Source organism: Phodopus roborovskii, unplaced genomic scaffold, assembly GCF_943737965.1.
Source record: "Phodopus roborovskii unplaced genomic scaffold, PHOROB, whole genome shotgun sequence".
In the NCBI taxonomy this organism is placed as follows: Eukaryota; Metazoa; Chordata; class Mammalia; order Rodentia; family Cricetidae; genus Phodopus; species Phodopus roborovskii.
In genome coordinates this window covers 9624342-9651654 of record NW_026126448.1, presented here as the reverse complement: position 1 = coordinate 9651654, position 27313 = coordinate 9624342, and the positions used below count along the sequence as shown (strand labels likewise).

General features: G+C 36.4%; 1 protein-coding gene across 3 annotated transcripts in view; it reads right to left on the bottom strand.

Moving 5' to 3' along the window:
- The window catches only part of Foxj3 (forkhead box J3), a 94381-nt gene that overhangs the window by 23135 nt on the left and 43933 nt on the right, over positions 1–27313 (bottom strand). For all 3 annotated transcript variants that reach the window (XM_051188655.1, XM_051188657.1, XM_051188656.1), the window contains exons 4-5: positions 23032–23106; positions 7232–7315 (exon numbers count right to left, since the gene is read on the bottom strand). In XM_051188655.1, coding sequence (XP_051044612.1) covers positions 7232–7315; positions 23032–23106 — 159 coding nt within the window. The remainder of the gene's footprint in view (positions 1–7231; positions 7316–23031; positions 23107–27313) is intronic.

The window sequence follows — 27313 nt, the reverse complement described above, 5'->3', positions numbered from 1 at the left end:
AAGTACTGCGCTGCATAAAATAGCCACTTAAGCGAGCCACAGAAAACAAGCCAGCTAGCAGCATTTCCCCTCTTTGGTTTCCGATTGACTTCCCTCAATAATGGACTGTGACAGGGATCTGTAAACCTAATAAATCCTTTCCTCAACAAGTTGCTTTTGGTCATGGTCTTTATCAAAGCAACAGAATGAAAACTAGGACATATAGCAAAGGTGCCAAGTACACAAGACCAGGTGCAGCTTCTTTAACAAAAGGTGCCAGGGGAAACGGGATTATCTATGTGCAGAACACTGAAACTAAAGACCAACATATATCAATTCAGAATGGACCAAAAGCCTTAATGTAAGACCTAAAACTGAAAATTCTAGAAGGAAACCTAGTGTAAATGTTTTAAGAGGCTGTCATAACCTATGATTTTCTGGATAGGACTATGGAGGCACAAAAAAAAAAAAAAAAAAAAAAAGCAATAATTAAGAAATGAAATCACATCAAACAGACAAGAACATCTACACATCTGATGAGGGCTAGTATCCAAACAGTCAAATTAAAAGGTGGTAAATGTTCTAAAAATACACTTCTCAAAATTACATGAAAAAGTCAGGCATGGTGGCACAAGCCTTTAATCCCAACACTTGAGAGGCAGAGGCAGGTTAATTCAAGGCCATCCTGATCTACATAGCAAACCCAAAGGCAGCCAGAGTACAGAGACCCTGTCTCAAAAATAAAACAAAAAGAATATATAAAAACACTGAATATGATTAAGGATGAAAATGGAAATTAAAGCTATAAAACAATACCATCTCACCCCACTCAGAATAGCTAATTATCAAAACAAAGAAAAAAATGCTAATATGATGTGATAACAACAAAAAAAAAAAAAAAAAAAAAAAAAAAAACTCATACACTGTCAGCAGCAATGTAAGCACTACAGATTCAGTATGAAGTTTCCTCAAAAATTAAAATTAGGTGCTGGAGAGTCAACTCAGATATTAAGTGTACTTGTTGTCCTTCCAGAGGACCAGGGTTTGGTTCCCAGCACCCACAAGGCAGTTTACAACTGTTGTCTAGGCTCCAAGGGATCCAAGCCCCTCTTCTAACCTCTGTGGATAGTAGGCACACATTTGATATAGACATACATTCAGGCAAAACACTCAGACACATAAAATAATAAAATAAATAATTCAGAACCACATCGCTCAGCTCTCCTACTCCATTGTATGCAACAATGAAGACAACACACTCTGTATGTGCCCATATATATCAGAGATGTTCTTAACAGCTAATTGTGGATAAATATATTATGCATTTAAGTGTGCATATACACATGTATGTATATATTTATACATACACAAAATGAAGTATCATTCAACAACAAAGAATGAGATCTTGTCATTTGCAGGAAATGAAGGATATTGTGTTAAGTGAAATAAGGCTGATAGGTAAGTGTAATGTTTACATATTCTCATGTGTTGGAAACTAAAACAAACCCTTCCTTAAGTTGCTTTTGCTATCTCAAATACAAGAATGAACAAAGTGTGGGCGTTGGTGGCACACGCCTTTAGTCCCAGCATTCGGGAGGCAGAGGCAGGCGGATATCTGAGTTTGAGGCCATACTGGTCTACAAAGCTATACAGAGAAACTGTCTCAACCCCCACCCCACCCCCAAAAAAAGGATAGTAGTGAGCAAATACTCATGACTGAGTAGAAGACTACATCAACTCATGCACTATCAACTCATGATGCATGCAGACATGGAAATCACATTGTAAACACCATTAATCAATACAATTTTTAAAAATCTAGTTGGTATGATTGAGAATAATATAGAGAAAGGGATAGAAAAACAAAAGAAATGATTAACATTTGGAAATTCAGCAAAAAACAAATCTAAAACTTTGAGCAGTTCACTGAACTGTGACACGAACAAATACAAATGGAAAAGAAAATCATACTTAGCTACATCTAACTGATCCTGGAAAGCAAGCACAGAAAATAGCTAAAGAAAAAGAACAAATTATATAGAGGGGATTAACAGAAAAATGACTGCATTTCTCATCAGAAACGACAGAATTACAGTGAAAAGTCTCAAATATCCAACAAACAAAAATAAACCAATCCATAATATAAATACTCAAGAAAGCAACACACTGGCATAATGTGATTTGATGGTGTGAATCCCAGTGCTTGGAAGGCTGATGCAAGGACTCCTAAGTTTCAGGCCTGTGAAAGCTATAAAGTAAGAATTTATCTCAACCACACGCAATAAGTGAACACATGCACACACTCAAGTGGTAAAATAAAGATATCCCTTTCAAAGATGGGGAAAGTAAGTGGATTTATTGGTAAAAGACACACCTAAAAAGTTCTTCTGGCCAACGGGAAATCTATAAGATACAGAAAACTTGGGACTCTGAGGTATACATTAAAGCACCAGAGGACTGGTTTTTCCCTCAACACAGGAATTCATTAAAGAACCAAAAGTGGAAGATGATACAAAAGTAAGGATGGTCTTTCAAGAATTGTCAGCACACACAGATAATATATTACAATAAGGGAGATTCAGGGTGAGGAAAGTAGCAAAGATGCCTACATAAAAAATACTAACATACTAACTCTAAGTAGACTATGAATGTGAAATTATATATTTCCATACACACACACATTATCAGATATAGTTTTAAAAGTCAGTAAGTAAATTAGCACAGAATACCAACATATATCTACACTAAAATAAAGGTTCCAAACAAAAATATACTATAGATGTATACTAATCAAACAAAATAAATGTTTAAAAAAATGCTCCAAAAAAGCAGCAAATGTCAAATAGGAACAAAAGAGCAAGACTCAGTTAGTGTGGCTTCGAAAATAAAATTGGAAAAAGAATTGGAAGGAAAGGAAAACTGTCAGTATTTGTAGATGATGTAATTATTCAAAGAGTATTCCAGGTCATTTAAAATGATTATTACAACTAACAAGATCATAGGCTAAAAGGCCAGTAGATCCCTACCAAAACAAACAAACAAAACAAATTTATATGCTTGCAAAAGCAACTGGAAATGTTTAAAACTCAATTTATAATAGCATTATGAAACAAAATATTCAGGATATGCTTCTCCCCCAGATTAGTGGCATCCTCAGTGGAAAAAAAGTATGGAAATGATGAGAAAGTTTCACTTAACATGTGAAATTTCACAAGTAGTAAGATATTAAAATATTCAAGTTATAAAACTTTATGCATTTATCTGTATATAAACTATCCCTTAATAGTGTAAAAGCACAAAATCCTACACAGTTGTTAGAAACCTTCAACTACATGCAGGATTTGTTTTAAAACCCTAGAGATTTTGTTTACAAACATACACTGGAGGCAAGTAGTACACAGTGGGTGTTCTTGAACAGCTTAAATATCTATTTCGTTCTACAGCTAAGAGGAGGAATGTAGGCTGGTATTCCTTCCTCTGCTCACTTTTACCTTTACATTTGCTGCTTTTTTTTGGAGCATTTTTTTAAACATTTATTTTGTTTGATTAGTATACATCTATAGTATATTTTTGTTTGGAACCTTTATTTTAGTGTAGATATATGTTGGTATTCTGTGCTAATTTACTTATTGACTTTTAAAACTGTATCTGATACATCCTCACTCTTTCTCAGACTCAACTTAGAAACCGAGTCACAAATAATAACATGACAATCTTAAAAGCATGGCCAGATACAAATTATCCTCTAGAAGAATGTCTTCTTGGGCTCACCAGGTAAAAAGCACTTTCCACTTAAACCTGATGACCTAACTTAATCCCTAGACTCTGCTGTCCAGTCCACTATCCCTTCCTTTCTGCATCATGTCAAGTACATCTATCTCTACTTGAGAGGCACATTTACCTTAGGGCTGCAGAAGGGATTCTTTCCCAAACCTGACCATAGTTGGCAACTGACTTGAAATTAACACATAAACAAAAAGATTCCCCCAAAGGCTAAATAGTTTAAATTATAACATAACATTTTAAAATACATTTTCAGCTTAAAAGAGTAACAGATCACGACTTCATAATGTAAAATATAACCTGCCTTTGTTCCTAATTTTACTGTTCTATGACAAACTAAATTAAAGGACTTCTAGATTCACAAATGTTATGAAAACATACATGATCTAAGGTGTTTCCTTAAATAAAATCCAATGGCTACTTAAAATGTAAAGTATTATAATGAAAGCAATATATACTACAAAACCCTCTGATGAAAAACAGTACATACTGTTGTAAGTTTAAAAAGCAGCACTTGGGGAAGGAGGGAGGGAGGGAGGGAAGGGAGAGGAAACTGGGATTGACATGTAAAATAATAAATTAAATTAAAAAAATGCTTTGACTCCAAAATTTAAGTTCAAGGACAAGTTACTGGGGAAAAGGATTTCTATTTTTGTTCCCACAGAAAATGAAAAGCTGTGGATTCCTTCCAGACTAATGTGGTTTGATCAAGCCAGACCACCTGAAACAGAGTACCAGGTGATCCTACATTCAAAACAGCTGGACAAAGCAGCCTTACAGACAACAGCCAGTATTTCTGTATCTTCTTAGAATCCTCCATGACAGCACCCCTTACCAGCAGGAAGTAGTTTGGAAAGAACAACGCCCAAATTCCCAAATATTGTCTAAATGTTTGTTTTCATTTAAGTGGACTTGGTTATATAAAATAAATTTAAAAAAAATAAAAAATTATAATAATAACATTCTGTTTTCCTTCCCCAGTGAAGTAATAACCCTGAGATAAAAATTGTTTGCTTGTTTGTTTTTCTGAGAAAATGTAGCATGCAGAGTTTGACTCCAACAGCTTTTGAGATTACACCTACTCTACTCCAAGATAGATAGATAGATAGATAGATAGATAGATAGATAGATAGATAGATAGATAGCAAGCAAGCAAGCAAGCAAGCAACACTTGCTGCTAGGCAATGGTGGCATACGCCTTTAGTCCCAGCACTAGGGAGGCAGAAGCAGAGGCAGAGAGATTTCTGAGTTCAAGGCCAACCTGGTCTACAAAGAGCTAGTTCCAGGAAAGCCTCCAAACCCACAGAGAAACCCTGTCTCGAAAAACAAACAAACAAACAAACAAACAAAGCACTTGAGAGAAAGACGCCCTAAGACAGAACTTGGGTGGAGGGGTTTTTTTTTTTTTTTTTTTTTTTTTTTAAGCTGAGGGAAAGTAAATGGGAAGGGGGGAGGGGAGAACAGCCTCAGGGGACAGGAGCAGTGGAGGAAAGGGGTGGGGTGGGGGAGACAGAAGACAGGCAGAGAAGCAGAGAGAAAGATTGGAGGTGGGCAGAGCCCTTTTAAAAGGAAACATAGAGCTGCAGCTGAGGGCATATTCTGTCAGAACCCCAAACAACAGGCCAGTACAGTTGCCTGAATACTAACACATACTATACACAGCCCCTAAGATATTAAAAATACAGTCACATTGGTTTTTCAGGGCAGGAAGTTATCAAGGCTTCAAAGAACATTCTCTTTCAGAGTGTTTATTAAACTGCCCCTGATCGCATGAACCCTGTTCTCAGCTCATCTCTTCACAGAGGTTTCTTTCCCACACTGCCAACAGACAACCTGGCCAAAATAAACATCAGCAGTACTGAGAAAATGCAGTCCATGTGGGTGCCTTGCTTTTGAAACTTTCCCACTTTTATTTTAAAAATGAAGATTAAGAAGCACATGGTAGAAAATTGAATTTACCAAGTATCATGTCTAAATTTCACATTCAAGAGCACCTGCTTCTTGAACACCTTGAATCTTCTATGTCTTTGGACTATAACATTACAATTGTCAACAGTCTGGGGGAAGTCTGGGACTCTTAAAAGTAAGCAAAGTTTCTCTAAGAATGACAGAGTAAAAGAGAGAACTATCATCCAAAAAGTGTACAAAGTTGCCAACCCTATTACCAATTGCCACTTCCAAAAATAAACTTAAACTCCAGTAACTTCCAAAGAGATAAACAGGAAACAACCACAACTTCTCAGCTTCTTCACCTTAATTATCCAAACTGCTTGATAATGTCATAGGCTAAACACTGTGAACACATTTTCCCCTTCCTTCAAACTTCTGCCAACAGATATTAAATGCTTTGTATTATTACACATACCCAGATAATAAACCTATCTTCTTAAACCCTGGTTCATTTAAGAAATGAACTGAGGCCCCAAAATTCACATTTAATTTTAAGTTGTCCAATACCTTGTTCTTCTGTGGCCATGCCTCATGTGGCCCTGATTCAAACCTAATCTGAGGTCCTGATTCTTTTTTTAAGACAGTCTCACTATATACAGCCTTGGTCCTTATCTCTGAGGCTAAGAAATGATATTCCTTTACCAGCAATAGGTAGTCATATCATATTTATTTCACAACACACTACATGTTTTCTTCCTGATCTACTCTGAAAACATCTAGTATCCATTACAGACTTTATGACACACTAATGTTAGAGACTTGAATACTTTTCTTTGTCTTTAGGGGGAGATTAGTCCAGTGAAGGAGAAAAATGGAGGAAAAATTACTATAAAGTATGTGTGATTTTATAAAAGAACTTTATAAAAAAAATTCTACACCAGCACAAATACAAACACAAGGAAAAGGCTTTACTAAGTAGTTAACATCCAAAGCAAGTTCAACAGCAAAGAGGATGAGTATGGATGTTTAGCTGAAATAGTGCAACTGTAGAAAGAGCGAGGAAAATTAAGATGCAGTCAACATATGGTGGTGGCAGCTGAAGTGTTGACTATACATATTATACACGTAACTGAAATATTAGACAAAAGTCTTTTCTTTCATGCTTGGAAATTAGCTTTAACCATGGATTCCTACCAACACAGGAACACTGATTGTACACAAGTGACTACTATATGGATGAAAGTAAGGAAAACTGTGAGGACATGGGAGAAAACAATGTAACCAGGAAACACATCTGTGAAGTGGCTGTTATATTTAAAATCAATCCTCAGTATTGGAGGTGCAGAGCAAGGCTACCAGATGCCTGGAGTGTGAGTCTCACATAGCAGGTGTTTGTGTCCTAATAGACAATTCCTTAGCAATTCCTAAGCTGCCTCCCTTGCTCAAAGGTGAAGATCAAACAAAATGGGTCTGAAAATACACAACAGTATAAAACAAAACCTTACTTTGCTTGTGGTCACACCTGATCTACTGGACATTTCTGATATGCTTAACAATCATGAATCATAAGGAGCTTTACCCGTTCAACAGATCGTGCCCTCTTCTTTGACCGAGTAGGCAGTGTATCTTCCTTCGGATTGGTGTCTATTGCCCAGTAAGAACCCTAAAGATAAATAAATAAATATTAATTGTATAATTCAATAAACCTTTAAACATTTAAAGAAGTATTTATAATCTTCTCCAAAACCAAACATTTTGCAAATGTAACAACAGATGAAAACATGGGAAGAAATGAAGCTGCTCATTTGTATTGGTGGTCCCAGTGGCTGAGTCCAGGCCTCACACCTGCCAGCAAAATTTCCCTCCTGCTAGCTACACCCAAGACCATTTTCACAGTTATCTTGAAACAACAGGATCTCATCAAGTTACCCAAGTGGACCTCATCCTTGCAGTACGCTTGCTTCTTCAGCTTCACGAACAGTTGTGATTATGGGTATGCACTATACCGCCCAACAACTCTAATTTAAAACTGAGGAAAGGGATGTTCACAGCTGAGTTACTAGAGAAGAGACCACAGCTGCAGATCTCAGTCCAAGGGTTCTTGCCATGACTGAATCAAGAAGAAACCAACAGGCAAATGAGTTTTTACTATGTGACTCATTCTTACTTTATAATTTTTAATTTAAGAACTATGTATGGTGGAGGTGATGGGGTGCTTTGAATGTGTGGTTGTGCGTTCCCAAGCACACACACTGTGGCCAGAGCACAACCTCAGATATCTCCTCTATGTTATTGATTTGAGACAGGCCTCTCACTGACCCAGAAGCTCACTATTTCACATGGGTAAGTAGCCTGGCTGGCTGTGAGCACTCCAGAGCTGCCCATCACTATCCCTCAATGGTGGGGTTACAAGAACACGCAACCATACCCAGCATTTTATGTGATGAGTAGAATTTGAACTCAGACCCTCACACTTGCAGCTCAAGCACTACCACCTCCTAGCTATCTACCCAGTACCTGTAATTGAGTCTTAGTAATGGTTACATTATATAAAGATTTACACCTAAAAGTATTTTACAGTTGAAGATAATCTCTACAGCCTGGGACCCCACAAATCTAAATATAAGAAGAAAACTTTATAAACAACTACTTTAATGCATTCTATCTACATAAGGGCACCCTGAGATCCACACACAAATCTTTTATTGCTTATTCTGTCACAATTTATTTTCACTATATTCTTTAATAGTTTTCCCCTTATTCATTCACAAATATTACTGAGCACTCACTATGCTTCAGACACTCAAGAATACTACACAAATCATGTAATCTGTACATTATATAGGTGAGGGGACCACAGCTCAGAGAAATATTGCTGACCCTTGATTCTTAGTTCCTTGTGAGTTCCTTGTGTGTGCATACATATCCATCTGGTAGAAGCGGAGTAAGAAAGGGAAAAGGTGAGACAGATGTGGTTCAGAAATGGGAACACTGTGTATCTCAGCGTGCTGGCTAGCCAACATGACACAAACTAGAATCATCTGAGCGGAGGGAATCTTGATTCATAAAATGCCTCCATAAGATAGGGCTGAGGCAGGCCGGTAGGCACATTTTCTTAATTAGCAATTGATGTGGGAGGACCAAGTTTTCATCACAGCAATAGTAACCCTAACACAGTAGACTTACACATGATTAACTGAAGTAATACTACTCAGGCTTAGTCTTGCTTTCGGCATTTCATTTATCTTCTTTGGCTGCTTGTTCTGCAGCACTAAACTATAAAGGAGAAACAGCTCTCTCAAGCTCACACATCAGCCAGACATTACTGTACATATAGCATGTCGATGTGTGCCATGGGACATCCAGATCAGAGGACAACTCTATGGAGTTAGTTCTCTCCTTCCACTTTTATGTGTGTACCAGGTATGGAATTTTGCCTGCTGCAAACCCAGGACTTCGTGCACATTAGGCAAGCAATCTACTAAATGAGCTGTATCTGCAGCCCAAATCAGTCCTGTAGACACAACATGTTTCACATAACTGCACTCTAACCTCAAGAGCGGTTGCACTAACTATAATATCCATCCTACCACTTAACCAACCCAAATTCCACCTCCAAATTTATTCTAAACACTAATCAAGGGGGCTGGAGAGATGGCTCAGAGGTTAAGAGTACTGGCTGCTCTTCAAGAGGTCCGGAGTTCAATTCCCAACAACTACATGGTGGCTTACAACCATCTATAACGAGATCTGGTGCCTACTTCTGGTGTAAAGGCAGAACACTGTATGTATAATAAATAAATAAATCTTAAAAAAAAAAAATAGGAAATCTTGTTCTTCCTGCCATACATACCCACAAATTTACCATTCTCTCTCTTTTTAACAGTCCTGTATGTTTTTTAAATCTGTTTAGACCACTGACTATATTTTACATTAGTTATTTTAGTTTCATCTAGGCTCTTAACTCCTTAAGGACAAGAGTTACTTAAGGAGTAAAGGACAAGAGTTACTTTACTCGTTACTGTAATGATCACAGTGCCAGGAGCAAGATAAGACACAAAGCCAAGTACTCAAAGTAAATCTATACTGAAATAAAAAGAGAAAATATTATTCAACAAACTAGACCAAGATTTCAGTGTAGAGGGCTATGATAGCATGCTCAGGTGCTAGTATATTCAGACACTTGAGCTTAGCAATGGTCTCATTCTCCAGATACTGCCAACTCATGCCTCTATGCTAATCTTTCAAGTGGCTACTGCTTTTCAATTAATGAGTTTACAGGATCTGATATGTGACAAGAACCATGTAAAACATGGATGTTCCAGAAAGCATAAACTAATACCTAATTGGAACCTTACAATGATTAAAAACATGATATCCTAGACCCCCCCAAAAGTAATGCATTAGCATGATAGTTTCTCCGCTCTAGAATCTCACAAATCCAAGTTTAACCACAACAATTTACATGAATGTATGAATAGTGATCAGCTTAGTACTTCAAAATCTAAGTAGGAAAAATTATTGAGTTGTATAAACTTAAAATAACAAAACAGTGTTTGTGAAAATGATAATTATATGTATTAATCTGGGGAAATCTCTCAATGTACAAACTGTAGATTTACACATCATTATAAACATTTGAATATAAATACAAAAAGCAGGGGATAATGAGGTGGCCCAGTGCTTAAGAGCATTTGTTGCTCTTGCAGAGAACCCAAGCTCAGCAACCACATGATAGCTAATAACCATCCGTAACACCAGTTCCAGAAAATCTGACACCCTCTTCTGGACTCCATGGGTACTGCACACACATGGTACACATACATACATACAGGTAAAACACCCATACACACAAAGCAAAAATAAGCAAACCTACCTAAAATACAAAACCAAAATGTTTTAACAGTTCTTGTATATAAAATACTACATAAGAGATAAACAATGGAACAGTCTGTTATGAGCACTTTTATGTGATGAAGACATCTCACCAACCCAGGTTTTTGTTTTTTTAACCAACTCCCCTGAAGTATGTTTTAACAAAAAAACAAAATCCACTCATTTTAAGCAAATAATCAAATCTTGATAATGTACATGCCCTGTAACTAACATTAAAATCAAAGCTGAAGAATATTCCATTACCCTCAAAAGCTTCTGTGTAGTGCAGCAAGTTATCTTCCTTTGCCCACCACCCCCATCACATACAACCAGAAGGCTGCTTCCTGTTGTTATACACCAGATACACTAGAATTTTGTATAAATGGACTCAAGCCGTTAGGCTACTTTCTACTCTTCTCAGTAATATATGAGAGTCCCACTGTTGCAGTCTTACAACATGTGCTTTTCTGTCCAAGCTATCTAGTTATGTCTCTGTGGCTCTAGACATAGACTCCTGATGAATGGCAACGAAGCTTTTTTTTTTTTTTTTTGGTCAGTTTCTCAGTGATTTGTGTTATAAATTTTTCATAGTCTAAATAACAAATCCTTTGTTGGATGTATGTACTGTGGATATTTTCCAATCAATGTTTGCATAAAGGTACTTTATATGGATCAAAGAGGGTTTACTTCAATAAAGCCTAGTTTTATAAAATTTCTTTCAAAAGAAAGCATCAGCCTTTTCCAAAATGAGAATTATTCTCTGCAATGTTTTCTTCTAAAAGTCTTATACTTTCAATGTCAACTTAGGTCTCTGTTTCACTTAATCCTCAATGTAACTAAGGGTAAGGGTCAGTATTTTTTTCCACCATGATATACTGGACAGTCTTGAGAAGACTGTTATCACATCAACTGAATACATTAATATCTGTGTCAAAAGTGGGCTGACTGTATACATGAATCTGTTTTTGCATTCCATCTGTTGACTTCATCTAGACTATGTTCTAATGCCACATTTTGATTTTTATAGCTGCATGAAATTCTGAAATCAAGTAATACATAACCCTAAAACTTTAGAGTTTTTTTTTTTTTTTTTCCAGGTCTTCTGTCCATAAAAACATGTGAGCCAGCTTGACAATTTCTATAAACCTGACATGACTTTAAAAACAAAAGTATTACATAACCATACATAATCAACAGCATCAAGTCTTCTTCTCTGCAAACATGCTGCTATCTTTCCATTTGTATAGGATTTCTCTATATCTCATGGTAATGTTTTCAGTAAGCAGATCTGCATCTACCTGTTAATAACTGTGAGTGCTACTGTTAAGTGAAATGCATTAAATCTTCTAATGCTTGCTAGTCCAGAGATTATACTGCCCTATGCCCTGCATCTCATGACCAAGCTAAACTCCTGTTTGTTCAGTTACTTTTAGAGTCTTTGAGATTTTCTACATTTTAAATTTCAATGTTTTTAATTTCTTTTTCTTTCCTACTATCAGCTATTGAATGAAAGTAGTAGGTGGATTCAAGCAAGCATCCTTCACTATTTTTAATCTCAGAGTGAAGTTATTTAACATCTTGTTTAACAAGACACACTATAGTTTACATATATACTTTTAATTTTAAAAATCCTAGTTTGTGGAATATTAAGTGTTATCCAATTATTTTTTTTTCTGTAACTAAAATAAGATTTTTCAGCTCCCTCTTACTTGTACAGTGAATCACATCAACCGAGTTTCTAATTTTAACCTTTATTATATCAATGGGACAAATCTCACTGGTCACAGTTTCCTCCCTTCTATACATCAAAAATTTCAAACAGCAAACTTTTGGTTAAGGATTTATTTGGGTCTGTGTTCATGAATATCAGTCTCCAGTTTTTCTTTGTCTCTTCTCTGCCCAACTTTACTCTCCACAGTAAGGCTGACCTCACGAAGTAAGCTGAAAACTTCTTCTTCTTCCCATGTGTATATATTTGTGTGTATTTTTACACACATATATGTAAAAATGTGTAGGGCTGGTATTGCTTTCTCCTTAAGTTTCAGCTTCTAATGTCACTGCTTTTTCTTTGTCATTTCTTCTTCATTATTATTATTATTATTACAGATCCAGATTCACCTGTGTTGTCCAGGCTGGCTTTGAGCTTGCAATCCTCTTGCCTCAGGGATCATAGGCCTGCACCACCAGGCCTGACTCAAGAATTATTTTACTGTTTCAAATTTTATTTTTACATCTACTTTTATTGGGAGAGGGATAACTAACTGGTGGGAGTTGGGTCTCTCCTTCCATCATGTGGGAAAATGTTACAAGGCTTGGTGACAAGTACCAAGGCCTGCTAAGCTATCTTGCCAGCCCCATTCTGTTTCTTTCTTCCTGATGTTTTTTTTTTACAGTACCTGAGCAGGTAAAAAGTTTCAGATCATCATTTTTCCTCAATTAAAGTTATAGCTTCTTTCAAAATAACTGCCTTGGCTAAGATCCAAAACAATCAGTTCTGTTATCATTCAGTCCAAAATATTTTTCTAATATCTTCTGTCAGTTCTGCTCTGGTTATCAGAGAGATTTTAGAAATGTTTGGTTTCTAATTTCATTTTGTTACTTGTTTCTCTGAAAGTGTTCTCACTTAAGAAATTTGGCTTCTTATATGGCCTACCTTTGTGAGCATTCCCATATGCATAGTAAAGAAATTATTCCTGACATTGACAGGTATGCTGTTCAGATTCTTAGCTGCTTTTCTGCCTCGTTAATTAATTACTTGCTCAAAAATCCACTGAATTCCTTGGCAGTAATTGTGAGTTTGTGTACTTCTTTCTCCTTTTGTTTCAAGGTTTTTGACTTTTAACTTTTCCTTTTGAAGCACTGCTTTTGGACACATTTCTAATTTTCAGACATTCCTGACACATCAACTTACTCTTCTGCTATTTCCAATGTACCAGCCAATGAACTTTTTTTTTCATTTAGATATTCATTTATTTCTCAGCTCTACATTTTCTATTTGTTTTCTTCATCTATTTCCCAACTTATTGAAAACCTTTATATGCTCATAATTACTTGAATGTATTTTATCTTAACTACTAAATGGGAACACTGCTTTTTTGAGACTGAAATCAGAGCCTCATATATCTGCTATATCAACAGTGAAAATACATATAAATGAATATAGTTGTTTTGAAATGTATGTCTCCTAAATTATTTCATTTGTTCCTTCTACTTGATTTAGCAGTAACTGAGTCAACTTCAAATTTTAATTCAGTTATAACAACATTGCTTCTCATCTTTCTAGGTAAGCTAACCAGATTTTTCTAAGTAATATACTGAGTTGATTTCTAAGAAACATACTTTAATATTTGGGTGGTCATACGTTGCATTAAGATCATATATTAATCCGTAACATTTATTCAAATCCCTGATATGGTCAGATTATGAATAATTACCACAACTCTACTTCCAAATGTATCCAGAAAACTAGTATTACAATTACCATAAACTTTTATTTATAGTTATACAATTTTTACCATTATATTTTATAAACATTTTACAAAATAATGGAGAAACAACAGAAAACAACCTTGAAATATTTTGTTTGATCTATTCAGATTAAGAAAACTCATAAATACAGAAAATAGTTGCCAGGAGCCTGAAGAGAGAACTGGGAAGAAAACCATTAGTAGAAACAGTGTTCCTTTTTGTGAAATGAAAATGTCCTGGAGTTCAGTAGTGGGGAGTTAAAAGAACAGTTTTACAAACATTCTGAAACTACTGGGTTATTTGATCCAAAACAAAAGGTAATGGTATATAATCATATTTAAATGTTTTTAAAAGGTGTTATTTGCAAGGGGGTGTGGTAGTTTGAATGAGAACAGCCCCCACAAGCTCATGTTTAGGAAGGGTTACCAGGTTGCCCTTCTAGGTGGAGTGTGGATTTGCTGGAGTATGTCACTGGGGATGGGCTTTGAAGTTTCACAGAGTATCAGGATGTGAAGCTCTCAGCTACTGCTCCAATGCCATGTCTGTCTACTTCCTGCATGATGATCATGGGCAAGCCCCCAATTAAATGCCTTCTTTTAGTAAGAATTTGAGTCATCATGATCCGTCGCAGCAATAAAACAGTAACTGAGACAGGGAAAAAGGAATCAGAATCCTATAATCTAATACTGGTTACGCATGGCAAAGTCAAGTCACTGTCAAAAAACAAGGTATTGCCTGGAAAGAATTCCTGTCACCTGATTTCTAATTGAGTTCTAGCTCTCCTTTAGGATATGCTTAGGAAGAACCAAGGTTCTTCCTAAGAGTTTTATTCTAGTTCAAGTACATGTGCCAATGTATGTGTGTACATGTATGCACCATGTGCTTGCAGGCTCACAGAGACCAGAAGAGGTTGTCAGATACCCTAGTACTAAAATTACAGGTAGTGAGCTGTACTATGTGCGTGCTAAAACATAAAATGAAGTAATAATGTGTTTGCCACACATATTCAATGCCTTGGCCCAGCATCACACACAAACACACAAAAATCAATTAAAAAAAAAAAAAAAAGAACATTTCATAAAAGAACAATTAAAAAAGACAATCATGAACATAAACGTAAAGCATCAAACTAATAGAAGAAACAAAAGAAATTCTTTATGTACTAGTTAACTACCTGCCCAATACACAAATATAAGCAAGGAGTAAAAAATAGTAAATTTTAAAATAAAATAAATTTTATTTCATTTACATTTAACATGACTCCTCTTTTTAAAGCATAATTATAAAAATAAAAAGGCAAACCTCAGTCTGAGAAAGTATTTTCACAACATAAGTCTACCAAAAGACTTCCTTAAAGAGTACACGCATATACATTCTCAGTAATGATGATGTCAACATTTTTTTTTAAAGATTTAAAAGAGCCTTCAGAAAAGATATACAAATGGTCATGAAAATGTGCTTTTTAAAAACCAAAGTGATTAGGACTAGGCAAATAAAATTATGTTGAGACACTGCTTTGCACTCAAAGTTAAAAACATTGCTAATGATGAACTACCAGTGGGAAGTCCGTGGCATTCCTATGAAAAAAAGCAAACTAGCATAGCCACCTGGAAAAAAGATGAGAAGTTTCTTATAATCTCCCACTTATCCTGTGAGCCAATAATCCACACTCAGTAGTCAAAAAGACTCAAAGAAAACATGTATACAAATTCCTTTTAACTAAAAAGACCCAAAATTGTCTTGTCTACCAACAAACAAATGTACCATGCAATAGAACATGACTTGATAATAACAATTGATGGCAGAAAGACCCTGTGAGAAAGCACGCACACTCGTGCTTGATAACTCCATTTCTACAAGCTTCCTTACATGAGAAAACCTAGGAAGAACACAAAGATCATCGCCCCAAGTCAGGTTTGACCAGGTTTCATCTGGAATCAAGATTAGACATGCAAAAGAGCTCTGGGCTCTACTAAGTAATATGTAATGTATGCATCAAGTCCTGTCAATAAGATTTATACAGTAAAAACACTCACACATCATGCACCCTCCACCAAGAAAAAGAACACAATAGCTTAGTCTCTATAGTCACAAATACCACAAACTATAATTCCACAACTTTCACTAACTACATTTTCCAAAAGTCAATATTATAAACTTCAAGATGTACTAAAATGAATGCTAATTCCAAAGAGAAAAAAAATCTGTAATACCCAAATAAAAACTTTACAGCACTTAAACAATCCATAAACACCAGGCAAATGAGTATTTCTTTTCAAAACTAAAACAGTCAAATATAGTGGCTCATGCTTATAATTCTAGTACCTGGGAGAGTCTGAAGCAGGAGGATTGCTCTTAGCTCTGAACCAGTTTGAGGAATAGTGAGCACCTGTCTCAAACAAGCAACAGCAACAACAAAAATAGAAAGACAGACATCTCAAAGATCAATAAATAATTAAAATAACTTTATTCTCATCATAAAGTATGTGTTACCTTATATAAAATGCATCTTATATCAATTCAAAGTACCCTCCTTTCTTTAACAAACTTCAGGTTGAAAATATTCTTAATAAAAATGTTATTAGTACATCCCTTTAATACCAGCACTCTGGAAGCAAAGGCAGTCAGATCTCTGTGAGTTATAGGCCAGTCTGGTCTACAGAGGTAGTTCCAAGACAGCCAAAGGCTACACAAAGAAACCCTGTCTCTAAAAACCAAAAAGAAGAAGAAAGACGAGGACAAAAAGGATGAGGTGAGGTGGAAGAGGAAGAGACAGAGGGAGAGGGGGGTACAGAGGGAGAGAGGGAGGGAAGAAGGGAGGGAGGGAAGAAAGAAAGAGGAAGAGGGAAGAAGGTAGGGAAGAAAAGGGAGGGAGTGAAAAGGAGGGAGGTGTAGAGAGGGACAGGAAGGGAGGGAGGGAGGGAGGTTAGAAAGAAAGGAGAATGTTATTATCTGATTAGGTAAAAATAGTAACAACTTTATATTCCAGAGAGAATGACTCCCATTGCCAAGCATATGCTCGGTCCCTGATCTTCCTTAGCTCTAGATGCCCATCCATTTCAAGTTTCCAACCCTGATATCCTAATCTTTTCTTTCTCAATCCCAGTTTCTATATGGTCATTTCGTCTTCCCCACAGCATCTTAGGATGCTCCTGCAATCTGCATTCCCACATAAGAAGCAATCATACTTGCCAGCTTGAACCTGGTTTAGTCCCACTGCTTCAGTGTAATAAGCAATATCATCTTTCTGTCAAAAGTGTTTACTTTAAGCACCAAAGCTACTCCTTTCAGCCACAATAGCGACTACTAATGATCAAGCACAGTAGGCACCCAAAAACAGCCTGCTTGCCTGGCTGAATGAATGATATTTATAAACAATTATCCCACTGCCAACTTAGGTTCCTGGAACATCTTTCTGGAAAAAATGCAGATTTCATTACATTAATTATCAAATTAAGTAAATAATGTCTCGAGGGACAGCTAGTAATTTATTTCTATACTAATAGATTTTAAAATACTAATTACCATATCAATTTAATAAATGACTTTTCTAAATGTTACAGATATATAAAAGTATCTTAAGTACTTTTACTTAATCAGTGCCCTAATTTAATTCTTTCAGAATTTTTTACAATTGAATATAGTTTTTCTGTATCATTCTGAATGTCTAAGAGATACACAGCTCACCCGTCTTTAATATGTAACCCACTGAAAAAGGTGGCTTTTTCAGCTATGACTATTAGTAGTTTTAATATGACTATTAGGGTTTTTTTTTTTTCCCAATCTCAATATTTATCATTATCTGGTCTAAGCCTAAAAGAACGGGATCTGATGACCGAATAGCAACAACTCTCATAGCCTTCAATGGTCATCTGTTTTCCACTTCCTGTGGGAAATCCATAGGATGGAACAAAGCTGTGTCAGCAACATGGATGAATCTCACAAGCATCATGCTAAATTTAAAAAAAAAAAAAAGGCCAATTAAAGACCAGGTACTATATGAGTCCTATTACATACCAATCTAAAAAAGGCAAAATTCTAAGAAACAGGAAACATCAGTAATTACTAGGGCCTTGGAAAAGGGGAGCTAACTCCCAAAGGGAGAATAAAATATCTTAATCATGATTACACTATACGCTTCTCAAATTTTGTAGAATTGTAAAGTGAAGTAATTACCATTTTTTAAATATCTTATAAAATGGTTGGATCTGGAAACAACAACAAAGTATTACATAGCAGGCTACAATGCTGGGATAGAAGCTCTATCTTATGAGTCTTTCAAATCACTGGGATACCTATTATCAGCGTTGCATTTTAACTTTCAAAGAGTTTATTTTTATATACAAATGCCTAAGTGCCAGTGGGTACCCATGGGGGCCAGAAGAGGATACTAGATCCCCTGGAGTTGGAGTTACTTAATGCGCAGTTGTGAGCCATCAGATCTGAGTGCTAGAAACTGAACTTGGGTCCCCCTGCAAAAGCAGCAAACAGGGATGAGGAATCAATCCCTCCAGCCTTTTGATGTTGTTTAAAGGACACCTCTCACTATGTAGCTCAGGTTGGCCTTGGTCTCCTAAGTACTGGAATAGTAAGTACACATGCCACCATGTCCAGCTACCCTTGGCTTTCATACCTCACTATGTCTAATGGCTGATCTGACATTCATAACTGACCTCTGCCTTGACATTTGCTCACTGGCACCAATCCATTCCTTTACTTTTGGACCTTGCTATTAATTCCTTTAATCACTGATTTACCTGAACTTTGTTCAAATTGCTCCTTCAACTACACTTGACTATGTCCTATGCCCAGACGGCAACTGGGCTCTTAGCTACAATGACTTAAAACTACTAAGTCTACTCAAATATGTCAGAAACAGTAAACTTGAAAGCATCATTTACAAACTCCTGTGGAGGTTTTTCCTACTCCAATAAACAGGATGTCTTCCTTTTTATACAACCACACTCTTGGTTACCCTTGTGTCCTGTTTTCTCTCTGGCTATATTTAGTCCACTGTGTTTCCACAATGCAAATAACACTTATCTTTAAGACCACTATTCAGCATATACAAACTAAAGAATAAAGTATTTACAAAAAAAAATTTAGATCAATAAATTAGACAAAAATACAGAAAACAGACTTAGTGAGAAGGTATAAGTAGGTAGGTAGGTGTGTGTGTGTGTGTGCGTGCGCACGTGTGCTTCGAGACAGGGTTTCTCTGTTTGCTTTGGAGCCTGTCCTGGAACTTGCTCTGTAGACCAGGCTGGCCTCAAACTCACAGAGAACCGAGATCTGCCTGCCTCTGCCTCCCGAGTGCTGGGATTAAAGGCATGCGCCATCAATGCCTGGCTAGTTCTAACTTTTAAAGGGAATAAATAATCATTAGAATTAATACCTGATTTCTAACTTTAACGAAATTGGAAGGCCATTAGATACTTGGCTGTCAGTTTAATTTTCTTATGAACAGAAGATAAAACCCTTTCCTTCTTTAATTAAATAATATTATGGAGTAAGGTCTATTTAAAAGATGTAGGATTCATTTTGCAGTTCTTTTGGACCTAGGTTATCTCAAAATGTAGTTTAGTACAGTGGGACTGAAAAAATTCCTCCATTGGTAAGTATGTCTACCAGTCTTCAGGGAACCTTCATTCAGTTCCCAGGACTAGTATTAGGCAGCTCACACCCACCGTAACTGTAGCTTCCTGGGATCCAACACCATAAATCCTTGGCCTCCGTGTGCATCTATACTCACATGCACAAACCCATACACAAACACACACATATAACACAAAATTAAAAAAATATTTAAAAAATAGAGAATAATACTGAGAGGTAAAAGCTTTTACCTCTTGTCTCTAGTTTTGTATTCATCAAAACTTCCATTGTTTTCATTTAATTTTACAAACGAGGTTTATGATGATATGATTACTTTCACTTGGGATCTTAAAACTGGGTTTGAGTAGTAGCCATTGTTCTTATTGATTATGTTTAGAAATTAATGTCGTGAAGTTGATCTTTTAATTTCTGTGAATACAATCATTTTTATTTGCTAAAGTTTATTTTAGGGTATATGGGTGTTTTATCTGCATATAAGTCTGTTTATCACGTGTGCCTGGTGCCCCCCAGAGACCAGAAGAGACTGTTGAATTCATGTGATGTAGTGTTACAGGTTAGAAGCCTCCATATTGGTGGCTGGGAATTGAATCTAGGTCCTCTTTAAGAGCATCCAGTGCTCTTAACCTCTGAATCATCTCCCCAGCTCCTTTATGAGATTGAATGGAATTTTGCTTTAGAAGAAAATTCTATAGCTTTTAAAATGTCTTTGAAACCTCAGTGTTACTCCACTTTATAGGAGAGATAATTAAGGCCAAGGCTAAGGTACTCCTTGTTCATATTCAGTTTGGAGTTAGAGACAGCTATTCTGGTTACATTTGCTTAGCAGTTACAGAAGGCTAGATTAAACTAATTTAAAAAGGAATACTTCAGGAAGAGCTACAACCGGCTCTTCAGTTTATCATTAGGAATGTCTCTTTCCAGCCCCCAGTTCCACTCATTCATTTCCTTGACTGACTGACTTGTCTGTCTGTCTATTCCTTTTTGGAGACATGGTTTCTCTGTGATTGACCTGGTACTTGCTCTGTAGACAAGGCTTACCTTGAACTCAGAGATCTGCTTGTCTCTGCTTCCTGAGTGTTGTGATTAAAGGTGTGCACCACCTCCACCTGCCTCGATGACTTGATATTTTTTTTAAGGTCAGTTAATGACAGAGTTTGTTATTTTAGTGGCTTAATAACTTTCCCTCTGTATTGCTCCCACTCCTTCCAAGTAATCTGTGATCAGCACAGAGGCTTAGAATGAATGCTGAAAAGTAATGTTCACTTGCTTTGTAGTTGAATGCCTTTTCTATACTTGTCTTTCTTGAGGGGAGGCCAACATGTTAGATAAGTTTGGGTATTTATAAAAAAAAGTTTTGTTGATGTTGTTGTCTTGTTTGTTATATTATAGTGTTCCCTGGCATTTGAGAAGCATTTTTAAAAAATTACTCTCACCACAGTGGGAGAAAATCATGGAGCCAAGAAGGGATGGGAGTAAATTTGATTTCTGGTCTGGAATGGAGTTTTTCATCTCTTAGAGTCTTGCTAGCTCTGGTCAGCTAGTTCAAGGTCAGCCTAGTCTCCACTGCAAGCACTAGGCCAGTAAGGCTACACAATAAGACCCATCGCAAAACACAGAAACAAGCAAATTTTTAAAAAGTTAAATCAGAATCAAATGTTTATGAAATCCAATTAGTGACTTCACAGTTTTAAATTATTTCTTGTCTTTTAAACTGATTCATATGCTATGAAAATTGCTGGATGGTCCTACACAATTTTAAATCCTATAGCACTTGGGAAGGGAAGCAGATGCAGGCAGATCTCTGTGAATTTGAGTCCAGATTCATCTACATAGCAAGTTCTAGGCCAGTCAGGCCTATATAGTAAGAGTCTGTCTTTAAAAAGGAAGGAGGAAAAAAAAAAGTAAGGGATATTAAAAAAATAACTAGTTCTTTTCTTTTTTTTAAGACAAGCCTATTTCAAAGAAAAGAAATTTTTCATTATCATTTCCTACTCACAATGCTAGAGTTACGAGCATAAATAAAAAGTAAAAAAGTAAGACTATTATAACCATCTTTTACATCGTAATGAATCCTCTGGGAGAGCAAATCCTCAAAAGTGCTGCTTGGGAGTGTGGGCTTCAAGAAAAAAATGAAGATACAGTATGCTTATCAACAGGCATGCCTCCTCAAAGACACTGCACAATCAACTAGGGTTCAGCAGTGAACAAGATAAACATGATTCAAAATTTTAGACTCTATAGATAAATAATGAAGAGTAATGACTAAGGTATGGGGTCAGCATTTCTCAAAGACTGCTGGCTGTCTTTGTGAAAGATCTTGTAAACACAGACAGCAAGCCCTAAAACACAGACCAGTTTAGGAGCTGATGTAACCTAACAGTGGCTACAGTGAGAAAAGTAGTACCAGAGCTCAATCTTGAAGGATAACCAATACTAAGCCAAAGGAGGACTATGTGAAAGACATGCTCGGGAAACAACCTTCACAGTAAGCCATGAATGAGCTAAACTACAACTGAAATTGAAAAGGATATCTTCCTAACAAAGAACAGACACATAACCACTAAATAAGAACATTATCTTGCCAACAGGCACAACTGGCTCACAGTACAAATCTAGCTATTTATGCTGACAACCAACTATGATCCAACCTAGCAATCTAAGCTGTAGAAAAGAACTGACTCTACCAAGCTGTAGCTACTACTGCTGCACAGTGACTAAACGGGGGAGGTGGCTCCCTCTGGTTGAAACCCTGAAACTGGAATTCTATCAGGAGCTAGATAATAAAGCAATTACTAGAATAGAGTAGAAAGAAACTTTTATTCAAGTATTTTTCTACTTGCCAAGTGCACAGTTCTACCCCAGATAGTAACAGCTAAACCACTACGTTCCTAACAAGCAGCTCAAAATCATATTACATTCTAAGATTCCACACACAACACTGAGAAAACAACCAAGCAAAAGCTAGATAAACTGTCAATGACAAGCTCTAAATGGCTTCTTTATTACTTTAAAGGAGCTCTCAAGCTTGGGGGTGGGGGACTCGGGTGCCTGGGGTGACAAAGCACTCAATCACAGCAGTCAGGAGGCAGAGGCAGGTAGATCTCTGTAAAATATATATATATATACATATATACATATATATACATATACATGCACATACACATACATACATACATACATACATATATATATATATATATATATATATATATGGTGAGACCCTGTCTCAAACAAACAAGCAAACAAACAAATAAATAAATAAATTTTTAGGGGGAGCTGGTCCTTAACACATATCGCCTAAGCCAGAGTAAGCAGGAGTACTTGCTGTTTCACAAAAAAAGTCCTGATCAATGAACTAAATAAGGTTTTGATACATATGTGCCAAGAGACATATCACTTCAATTTAAGAAAATGTCCTACCTTTCCGGGGTCATCCTTGGATCGAGGCACTTTAAGGAAACATTTGTTCAGTGACAGATTATGTCGTATGGAATTCTGAAATTAAAGAAGAAAACCATTGTTGGGTCAATGAACTGTTTTTAAAAAAAAAACCTACTCCATCTTTAAAAACAAAGAAATCTTTGTATTTCTATGAATTGGAATACAGTTACAAATAGAGCTAACTTTTAAAATGTGCTCCAGGGACTGGAAAGTTGGCTTACTGGATAAGTGTTTGTACTGCACTTGCAGAAGACCGCAGTTTGATTCTCACCACCCAAATCAGGCAACTCACAAACAACTATAACTCCTGCTTCAGAGAATCCTATGCCCTGTTCTGGTCTCCAAGAGCACCTATCCCCACATGCACACACCTATACAAACTCACACAAGTACACATAAATTTACAATAAATGTTAAGTAAATGAGTATCAAAGTTAAACCTTTCTGGTTTTCAAGTTAGATATAGCATATTGTAAATGAAAACAGGTTGCTGGAATTGATTCTTAGCAGATTTGATAACAATCTATATGCATTATGTAGCATTTAATTATTATGAACTTTATTGATATAGAAAGATGCCTATGATGCAATGCTAAACAATAAATATCAAACACAAAGAAAAGTGTGTATGTATCATGTTTTAACTGTGTGCAAAATTTATTTTATTTATGTGAGTGTTTTTACCTGCCCTTAATGTCTGTACACCACATTCATGCATGGCTGGCGCATACAGAAGCCAGAAGAGGACATCAGATATCCTGGAACTGGAGTTACAGAAGATGGTTTTGAGCCACCATGTAGGTACTGGGAACTGAACCCAGATCATCTGGAAGAACACCAAGTGTTCTTAACCTCTGAGTCATAATTTCAACCCCTTAACTGTGGTTGTTTACGTGTTTATTTATTCTTGGAAATAAATCAGAGCTAAATGTTAGAAGCTACTCTTCATAGGCTTTTAGGTGACAACTATGTTCTTTTTACTTTCCTACAAGGTACAAATCGTTTATGATGTACATATATTACCACTTTTAAGTGAGTTTCTTAAAGTGTTAAAAGGCACCAAAGATATATAGCACAAGAAGAGGGAAAGCACTTGTTCTGCATGCACACCGTCAGATTCACTCTCCAGCACTGTGACAAAACCAAGTTTAAAAACTACACTGCGCTGTAAGCAAACTCAGAATCAGAACGTTTTTAGGAGAAAACAAACTAGCATATGGTAAATACATAGTTCTGGACCTTAAATAAATTAGGCAAATACAGATATCATTTAAATGATAATATTGCGGCTTTCACAAGCAGCTACAGCCATCTTGGAATAATGTTTTCTGAAAAAGATGTAAGCACACCAGTTTACCTGGATCTATATGAACTGAGGCCTTTTCTTTTACTTTGAAAAGTTATTTTTTAACTAAGCAGCTAATTATTAAAAATATATGTAGCAGATAATCATTTTAAATATAGGTAAAAGAATATCTCTGGTGACTTATTGTTCTTTATTATTGGGAAAGTTACACCAAAAAAGTGACATCTATTTCTTATTTATTTAACTTATATATGCACACATGTGTATGCATGTGTGGAAGTCAGATGACAGCTTGTGGGAGCCAGCTCTCGTTTGCCATCATATAGGACCCATAGATGGAAGTCAGGTCAACAAGCTTGGTAGTCAAAAGCCTTTACTCACAAAGCCCTTCAGGGCTGTTTGTTTGTTGAAAGAGGACAGGAATGAGAAAGACTAACAGAGGTGGTGAATATGAAGAGAGTACATATATGTATGGACAGAAGTATAATGACACCCCTATTCTGTAATACACAAATAAAAATGAAAGAAAATAACAATTTTCTGAAACAAAAACACTCTATTACAAAGGCATATGGGAAAAAGGTCCTAGTTGTAATAGGAAAAACTACATGGAAAGATACTGGGCCAGTGGGTTGTTAAAACAAGAGGAGGACGAGGACACAAGGGTGAAGGTGGAAGAGGGTCTGGGAGGAGGAGAGGAGGAAAGAGTGTAGCATGAACAAGATCAGGATACATTAAAATGTCAAAAAAAAAAAAAAACACATAGTAAGATAAAACTATGCAGGGTACAGAAGGCCAGGAAAAGATCTAAATTCCTCAATACAGCAGATAAGAACCACCAACTTAGGTGACAGAAAAACATCTTTATAGAATTGGAGTGTCTGTGAAGCAATCTATTACTGAATAAATGGGACTGAACGACTCAACACAAAATACCACAAAGACCCCTTTTTCCCAACTAAATGCTCCAAAATCCATTCCCAAATAACTTTTATCTGTTTATCCTCAAATGGCCAAATATTTAGTAGAGAGGGGCTCCAACTACATTTAGCCACTACTTAAAATGGTTATCTTTGGAGGTCATATTTGTTGGCATAAGTTCTATTTATTATAAAAGTCTGAAGTCTATTCAGAGTACTTGGCCCTAAATGGGGAAACTATATTATACTCCTTTCCTCAAGACTCAGGATCTATGCAAAAAAAAGGACAAAAAGATCATAAGAACCAAAGGTGGTAAATGATTTAAGGAAAATGTTTTCCAGACAGAACAGCACAGATGCGGCACATATGAACTCAGGGATTTTGACAGCTTGCACAGACCCACAAAAGCCAAAGCCAGACAAAATCCCAGCAAGGAGAAGAGGTCAACCAAGTGTCACCCTTAGCTAAGGAGCTACTGACATCTCATTGTTGTGAGAAGGGAAAGTCAGTATTCTTCAATGGAGTGACACCTAGTATATGGACCACACTGTAAGGCAGATTCCATGTCCAAGAGTAGTCAGACAACTCAAACTGGATTCAACTGGTTTTTAAATTAAGGGAAGAGGATAATGCTGAGTGAGTAGGAAGATAGATGATGGCGACGAATGTGTTCAAAATAGATCGTAACAAATTCTCAAAGAAAAAATATTTTGAAAAACTCTTTAAGAATGAATAGAGTAGAACTTTCCTCTCCAAAACTTATCTATACAGATTATAACATCTCAAAATATTTTCTCAAAAATGTATTTTATACATTTTTATCAAGAGATGTATACAGACCATATTTTGAAACCCATCTCACTACCATACTATAAATTTACCATCTAAAAATGGTAATTCTACCTCTGCTTGGAATATAAGCAACTACAAAGAACATTTCATCTCTAACAATGGCAAAATCCTAGGACATTTTTTAAAAAGTCAATTATTTTAGAACTGTATCAGATCTCAGATCACAAGGCATCTAATGAGACTGGGGGGTAGATAGGATCATATTTCATTGTATACATGTATAAAATTCTACACAACAAAAATTTTAAAAATGCATTCTTAAGAACAAGGCTATTCCAGGGAAACTGAATGTGTGCACTGCCTCACCTTTAGGAGAGCTTGACAAGTTGACTACCATCAAGCAGGTCCTAGGTAACCTGCTTTAAAATTTATGTTTCTCTATGTAGCCCTGGCTATCCTGAAACTCACCATGTAGACCAGGCTGGCCTCAAACTCAGAGATCCACCTGCTTTTGCCTCCCAGAGTGCTGGGATTAAAGGTATGCATAACCACCACCCAGCCATATATAGGTGTTTGTTTTGGTTTGGTTTTCCCTTTGTAAGTATGAGGCGATGGCAACTAAATCTCTCCTCCATAGGACTCTAGCAAGGCTTCATTACTTCTGGGGGAAGAATGGAAATGAAACAGCTCTACTTTCTATAGCGACAGGAAACCCTTCACCAGGAAAAATCTACTGTTACTATGGGAAAAAGCAGGCACAAACTCCTTTTCCTCTGGAAGAGGGATAAGCTGCTGCCCTGCATTCTAAGTAAGAATGGACACTGACACTATACAGATGGGTCTGTTAAATCTCAGGAAGGAACAGATTCCCATCCAAAAGCAGCTATAACTATAAGGCTACTCTGGCTTGAACTAGAGGAATACTGAATAACCACAGCAGTCTGGTAACAGAGGAGGACAAAAAGATTTGAATGATTCTCCTACCTGTAAATAGTCAAAGTATGTCTAAACACCTAAAATTTAAAAGGATGAGAAAATGGGTAAGGGGGAAAATTCTATAGCATACAACCGACTTGTTGAAGTACAACAGGAAAACACTGCCAGCACTTAAACTCAGCTCACCTACTAAGACTGACTGAGCCTGTCATAAATAGACTGAGGAAAGGAAAAGGTGCTTGTCCATTTACAAATAAATACACTACTTCACTCTTTATCATTCTTCTACATATCTACCTGGTATTC